The 7,977-nt window shown below is 36.2% G+C and overlaps 1 protein-coding gene across 2 annotated transcripts; it reads left to right on the top strand.

The window, feature by feature from the left end:
* The first annotated feature begins 998 nt into the window (after positions 1–998).
* Positions 999–6,154, top strand: LOC118751500 (eukaryotic translation initiation factor 4H-like). Of its 2 annotated transcripts, none has more exons than XM_036486328.1 (5): positions 999–1,228; positions 2,207–2,506; positions 2,560–2,804; positions 3,197–3,430; positions 4,381–6,154. In XM_036486328.1, the coding sequence occupies exons 1-5, from the start codon at positions 1,197–1,199 to the stop codon at positions 4,554–4,556; spliced, it is 987 nt and encodes a 328-aa protein (XP_036342221.1). In that variant the 5' UTR covers positions 999–1,196; the 3' UTR covers positions 4,557–6,154. The 2 variants fall into 2 exon arrangements, with proteins under 2 accessions (XP_036342221.1, XP_036342222.1); XM_036486329.1 differs by having other exon boundaries at positions 1,000–1,228; positions 2,560–2,711.
* Positions 6,155–7,977: the final 1,823 nt, after the last annotated feature.

The raw sequence follows: 7,977 nt of genomic DNA, 5'->3' as shown, positions 1-7,977 counted from the left end.
TGATCCGACAGTGAGGGCCCGGGTGAGACCCGCCACTGAACGATCAGAGGACTGGCCAGTCTGTTGCTGAGAGTGATGTCAAGTACCTCCTCTCTGACCCTAGTTATGAACGTTGGTTCATTACCGACATTCTGGATACACAGGTCTTCACTGAATATATATTTCAATAGGCACTCACCCCTACGGTTTGTGTCCGAGCTGCCCCACTCTATATTGTGGGCGTTCGCATCGCAGCCGAGAATCGCCGGAAGTCGTTTTCTGCGGCAAAATTCCAGCACCTGTTGTACCTCAAGAGGCGGCACGTTGGCGTTGTCCCCCGAAAAGTGGGAACGCAAAAAGCACTATTTTCTGTAAAAAGTCAGTCGGTTTGTTTACATGTCATTTGTAAAACACTGATTTGGCCGAAATATCACTAACTAATTATTAGAATCTATATATATTCAAATATTTCGTTGTTTACTTTCATATTTTTTACAAATATAAGGTTCTTTGCTACACCGCTTTCTATTTTTGTTTGCACATGCAAATCAGCTGATCGCTTGACAATTTTCATGAACTTACAGGAAAAAAAACTCCGGACTAAGGGCCGGTTACTCAATGTCCGGTTAACACTAATCTGCGGTTAAACACCGTTATCGACGTCTTCGACTCCATGCATACAACAGGGAGTAACCGGCCCTAAATTCTGTAACTAAATTCAGTTACTCTCTCAAAAGTGTTCCCACTTACAGGTTTTATGTCAATAGGAATGACTTCCTGTAAGTTCTGCCTAAATCCTTTAAACCGGACTGCTATTGGAACAGACTAATTTACATGGCGGTCTGGTAAGACAGATCGTGTCCGCTGACTCGGGTTTACGTACCGGTAGGTTTACGTTCTTGACTAATTTCAGCTTTAGTACAGCGGCCGGTGAGTTGGCCGACGTGTTGCGTTAAAAAAAATATTGCCATCTCTGTTGCTTGCACGGAAGTCAAAGCGGTGGAAGTGTTTTTGGAGCAAGCGGTAATACTGCAGTGCGACATTTTGTTTTGGTAGGTTTCGCAGTGCGCTCGTGTGCGTAGGTAAGAGTGAATTGGCTATAGATTCGCTGGGCGCACACTTTGATAGCGAAACAGTGGAAATGTGAAAGGCAGAAAATAAATTCGCCTCAATTGGGACGGACATCTTTCGCTTAGACCATTTTGAAAAAATAAAACATGGCTGGAAGAGGTGGTTTTGATCACGCTAGGTAAATATATTATAAAATTCAGCTGTATCAAACGAATTTTGTGTATTTAAATTAGAAAAAGTGTGTGTTTATGTGTTGTTTTGAAAAGTGCATAATTGTTGCTTAAAATCGAAAGGAAGTCATCAGATATTTTCACACTGGCTATGGGCTAAGGCCAGTAGAGAAAAGGCGACGTCTTCGACGAGCTGACACGGCGAGTGATTGTATGATGATATGTCTGTCGCCAATTTAAGAAACATGGATGAGTAAATTGGCTACATAAGAATTAATTAAAATGCGCGGAGAGTTCCTGGCAGCAATTGAAAGTTAAGAAAACATCTGCATTTTTCATTGAAATGGAACAAATGTCTATAGGTTCTATTCGCGAGAATATAAAACGGTGGTGGATCATGTGCAAAACATAGCGAATGTATAAAATGTAAAAACAGAGCAACGCGGTCGGCATTTGGCCGACGTCACCGCACCTCTGCTTAGACTGCCGGAAAGGTTTGGCCATGGGCTAGGTGACGGCAGAGATTATGTTGACGCCGATTGGCTATACATAGCACATCATATCCTTTGAACGTCTTGCATAAATGACAATAAAGCGATTATGTATTAGCTTGGCATGATTTATCAGAAAAATGCAGATGTACATAAAACGTGGTTATCAATGAACTTGTTTGACAGGTGTAAAGGGAAGCTGAAGGAGGTTTGATTTCATTCAATTAGTGGGTATGCACTTTATAAAAAAAATTAACTTAACAACTTTAATTTGGTGAAAGATATGTTTTTATTTAGAGTGTATGATTAATGTAATGAAGGGATAAAAGATTTTCCTTTTTCAACCAAACATTTTAGTTTTTGCGCAAAAAGTGTTGAAATTCCCGTTTAACATTTTTAAATAGAAGGCAACATCTCTAAGGTTGTTAAACTTAAAAAAAAATGGATACAATTACTCCCAAAATACTTATTGTATTTTTTCACTTTATCATTTAGAAACTTTGGAGACCGTCCGGGAAAGCAGTTGCCAACCGAACCTCCATTCATTGCTTATGTCGGAAATTTACCACAAGGGCTAGTACAAGGCGATGTCATGAAAATTTTTCAAGACTTTGAAGTGAAAAATGTACGCTTGGTTAAAGACCGGGAAACGGATCAATTCAAAGGATTTTGTTATGTGGAGTTCGAAACATTGGATAACCTGGAACGAGCATTGGAATGCGATGGACGCATCAAATTGGACGACTTATCTGCACCGTTAAGAATTGACATAGCTGATCGCAGGAAAAATGAACGGTGAGTGAGTTGAATGTGTTAAATCGTTTGTTTATTTTTCTATGACTTTTTAGGGGTGGAGCTGGAGGTGGTGGCGGTTTCAATAAACGGGGCCCACCCAGGCAAGGTGGCGCTGCCGGAGGAGGTGGTGGTACCGGCACTCAGCAATATAATCGCGGTGGCGGTGGCGGCGGTGCCGGTGGTGGTAATCGAGGGGATAATAGAGGTTCGTACAATGATAATTATGGTCACAACGATAGAAATCGCGGCGGAGGCAGCGGCAGCGGTGGTGGGGGTGGCATGAATAGAGGATACAACGGTAAATAAAAAGTACAGGCCACGATAAGTGCACTCACCTAATTCAAATTTGTAGCAACAACATAGCTGAACAATAATGTATTTAGAGAATTCCTAAATTTTTATCTGTCTACTTATTTCTCTTTTCTACAATCTGCTAATTCTTATTTTATTGCATATATGTATAACCTTGCAGTTTTGCCCCACAACCAACACCCCAACGTACAACACTCGTAGTTGCCTCTCCAAATCCACTATTTGTATGCGACTTTATTTTTACATTTTCCGGACACAAAACACGCATGCCGAAATTTGAAAAATTGAGTTGTTTTGAAAAGTGTTTTTCACATACATATTTGTTATAAACTTATTAAACAAGAATGTAATGTCTAACTTCACACCAATAATTTTTAGATCGTCCAGCGAACCGTGGTCGGTATGGTAATTTTAACAATGATGATCGCTTTGAGCGAAATAATGATCGCGATCGCAACAATCGCGAAGGAAGCTTTGGAGCTCAAAGTCGAGATGGCGGCAACGATCGCTACAACAATTTCAGCCGTAATAGAGGTGAACGCGAGCGTCCGCACTTCAATCCCAGTCATAATGATAGACCCGCACCGGCTCCTGCCCCATTAGGCAGTATAGGTAATTGAAAATCCAATTGAATAAAGTTAAAGGTAACTCTCGCAGCATCCTTACCACCGTAAAACTATAAACACTTTGTGTAATCGTTTTAAAACTAGCAACAAAAGTAATTTTTTAGCAAAAACAAAACCGACTTCAATTCTCATATAAAAATGTATGATTATCGTTAACTTTTTTCCGATCCATTTGTCGTATCTAAACAAAATTAGTATGAGACCGCCGTAGAGGTAACACCTTTCCGATGAAAAAGGAATTATCGAAATGGGTTAACGTCCTCCAAAGTTATGCGTTAACATATATATATTTATATATATGTATATATATATATATATAAAATATATTCCTATGAACTGATAACCTCCTCTTTTTGAAGTCGGATAATAAAATAATAGTAAACTGCGATCTACAAATAAGTCCAAGAAGTTTTGGTAAAGATTTTTACTACCCCCAGGCCAAACCTACAATATATAATTGAGGTGGTTGGAATAAGCGTCTAAACATGTTTTTATGATTTAACCCGCATCCACCGTTTGTGTATTGATGCAAATTTCGAAAAAATATTAAAATATTTAAGGTTTTGAAGTGGTTTTTACGACAAATGCGTATAAATCTTTCAAGCATTTTTATTCTTATCAGGAAATGAATAAACGTTGATCACCAATAAAAAATGAAAATATAAAAAAACCTAAAATTTCATTGAATACTAGGGTCTTTTTCCATATGTATCAAATTGATGCACAACGTACTTTGTGTTACAAAAAAATTCCGATGGATGCGGGTTAAATTATATTTAAAACTCGGATAGGGCTAGGTTTTGGCGATATAATCAGATCTATTTTGCCACCAGACGTTATGAAATAAATTTACTTTATAAGGAGATCTATCCCATATTCATAGTCCCTTGTGAAGTTAATCTTGAACGCATTACTTACTGTTTTTCTATTATGCAGATGACAGCGAGAGGCCACGGCTAAATTTGAAGCCTCGAACCATTCAAGCGCCCATCAATGCGCTGGCAGAGACAAAGCAAGCGGCAGCGATCTTTGGCAATGCCAAACCTCGCGAGGAGAAATTAAAGGAACTTCAACAAAACGATACTAAGGAGGATGACGATGTAGAAGATTAAAGAGAGCGAAAACAAAGTCGTTTTGTCATATAATTGCGAAAAAAGTAAAAGAAAAAAGCAGCAACCGAAAGTAAACAGACAAAGAGTAAAACTTCAAAACAAATTGCTACGATTAGCGTTGAAAACATTATATGATAATACGATATCAGCAGCAGCAACAACAAACGTAAACATCAGAAATAAAATAATTGATTTTTTCTTAAGTGACATCTTTTGCGAAAATGGAAGTGAAAATAAAAAGGAAAAAGTATATTTGAAAAATAAAGCAGACAAGGAGAAAAAAGTGCGAATTAAAAAAAAAAGCGAGCGAGAAGTAATTGTGCAAAACGAGTAAAAAACTCTCAAACATTATACATTAAAACGATTTTTTCTAAAAAATAAGTTAAACGCGAAAATAGAAGGAAAAGCAAAGCAAATTTATACCGCAGAGCAAGTACACGAAGCAAACGGGCGCGAGTGAATTTAATAAGGGTCTTGTTAAGCAATTAGCTAGCAGGTCTAGTAAAGACTAGTGGGAAGCGAGGCGGGATGTGGGTGGCGATAGCGGACATAACTGGACATCGTACAACTTGTAACGGCGAACATGCAGATGTGTATGACAATGAAAAGACGTTGATTTAAAATCGAAATTATTTGGAATTAAACAAAAAGATATTTTAATATAAAGGGGTGAAGCAACAAAAAAACTGACTAATTTAAAACTAAATTCAAAGCAAATCGCAAAAATAAACGAATAAATAAAATCTATGTTAAGAATATATTTAAAATAAACTTATTGCATAATACAATATACATACATATATGATAGAGTTCTAGACTACAGCAGACATCTGAAAAGCGAAAGAGGAAAGCAAAAAGCAATACGAAAGAGACATTTGAGTAAAATTCCAAAACCAAAATTGAATTAAATTTGAGGTAGAAAAACCAGTTAAATTATTCAATAATCCCTTCCCTCCTAAAATTAGAAGAGCATAACGGCAAATAAAATAAAAGTAAAGCGCTACACCCATTAAGAATAAATACACACTCATACATAACGACAAGTTATATTAACTATATTTAAATTTAATATAATTGTATGTATTAAACTAATGTAATATAATTATTTGCATCAAAAATACATACACTAATAAATTCGAAAGCATACAAGAACTGAGCGTCTTGAAACTAAAAAAAAAAATATATAAGTAAACTAGAAGCGCATTTCACGGCAAAGAGGAATAAAGAAAACGATTTGGTGCAGACAAGCAGCAGCAGCAGGTACAGGAGACACAACTTCGAAAACCAAAAATTTAAAATAAAAGAAAAGACGAAAGCGTAAACAGTTTGAAACTTTAAGCTCAGTTCTGGAACTACATCCTTTCTGATTTTTGTATTTCTGCTAATAAAAACTAAAGTATTCTTTTTACAAAATTAAATCTTCTAAAGCCCTGTTCGTTCATATGCACATCCGAGGATAACGAAATTTGTCACTAATTTTCAAATTGCCGTACACAACATAAATTGTGGCCGAAAATTAGAACACTCGCGAGCGCTTCTCGCAAGTTAAACTCGATCGATAACCATCAGATTACACTTCGACACTTACTAAGCTTGTATTTTTGTACACGCATGCGTTGACATACACAACATTAAGAACTTTACAAAATAGGTCAACCCAAGCCCAATTTTTAAAATTTAGAACACTAAAACACACTTATCACTTATCCAACTATCCCATTAATCTCGGATTTTGTGTCCCAATATTTATATCATCATATCCCTTTTTGCCCTTTTTTGTCTAATCATCGCCTTGCACCATTGTTATCTCTGAGTTATTATTTTTTTGAATCATTTTAAATATTTTTTTTAAATTTTATATACATGTTTACTTGTTTATGCATGTTTGCATATCGTTTTTGTTATAATTAAAAATGCTGCTTTGTTATAATTTTTCCTTTTCATTTCACCAAAATTTAGAGGCAAAGAACAAGCAGATAAAAAATCTGCATATTTCAAAAGCAAGGTAAATGTTATATAAAAGTACATAAATCTTAACGTAAAGAAAAATAAAAATTAAATATTTAATATAATACTACATTAACGCATATAAAGAAAATTTTGTACACAAACCAAAAAGGCGAAAAGAGCAGACGGTAAATCAGAATAAAATTTAATTTATAAAATAATACTTAAATATTATTAATGGTAATAATTAAAGTAACGTAAAGTGAAGAAAGAAAAATACAAAAACACGACAAAATGCAAAAAAACGCAAAAATTAAGCAAAATAATAAAATAACAATGCAAGAAACTATATTGAATAATTACTTTTATATAAGTATATTTAAATATACAAAAAGGATGCATACAATTATTAATTTTATGTTTACTAAATTAATAAATACAATAATTCAAAATAAATATAACACAATTGCTATTAATTTCTTCTTGATTAGCTCTGTAACCGCCTCAGTGATCCTGCAAACCGCCTAAGCAAACTCCTCAACCTGGGCCCAAATCGCGGCATTCATGATCGACTCGAATCGAATGAAACAAAATGGCAGCTGTTTTCCCCACAATACAATTTAAACGAGCGAATGCTGAGATCTCAAAATCAAATTTCGATTCGAGTTACGTTCTAAATTGAATGCCGCGATTCGGGCCATGGTCATTCCATAACAGGAGGCCTTCCTCTTCTGCTACCAGAAGCGGGAATCAGCGTCGAATACAGCCCTGGCAGCCTTGGGCAGCGTCCACCCGGCGGGCGTATACATACACGCTCTGTTTGTCACAGTGACATCAATTGCACGCACACTACAAAAATGCTCTGCCCACCTCGGCTGGAACAAGGCGTATTTAACAAGGTGGTGTTGGCTGTATATAAGTAAACGTGTTGCTAATTCCTGCCGACCACACTGGGTTGCGTAGTTTGCCACCGACGCACAGTGGTTCAAAATTGGCATTAAGTTTTCTTTTAAATGAAAGATAATAAAATTAGCAAGAGACCAGCTGAGCCCGATTTTTGAATTTCTGCTTGTCTGTATTAATTTTTTTAATGCAAAGTGCAGAAAAAATAGAAAAAGTAGCAATTTTGGAGAAAGTCGATTCTAGTGTTCTAGTTAATAAATGTTACATCATAAAAACCAGTTGAAAACAATTGTAGGGTTCCCCAAAATCGAGAAAGTTTAACTTTTATAAAAAAATTTTTCACCAGAATTATTTTTTTTTGGTTTTTATAAAAATTTTGGATACACAGTTTGGGAAATGTTTATTTATTTGCCGGACGTTTTTGGGGTGGGGGAGGACGGGGAAGGGGCGTGGCTGCATTTTCCCAAAGGGATTTGATTATCTATCGGTGTACAGCTGACCAGCTGTACTAAATAATTGCTCGCTAGCCACATTCGTTGGTGGCGCAGTTATGTAAATACTTTTTCGCAAA

Source organism: Rhagoletis pomonella, unplaced genomic scaffold, assembly GCF_013731165.1.
Source record: "Rhagoletis pomonella isolate Grant_MI unplaced genomic scaffold, Rhpom_1.0 Rhpom_scaffold_00743, whole genome shotgun sequence".
Lineage (NCBI taxonomy): Eukaryota > Metazoa > Arthropoda > Insecta > Diptera > Tephritidae > Rhagoletis > Rhagoletis pomonella.
This window is presented reverse-complemented; position numbering and strand designations above follow the sequence as displayed.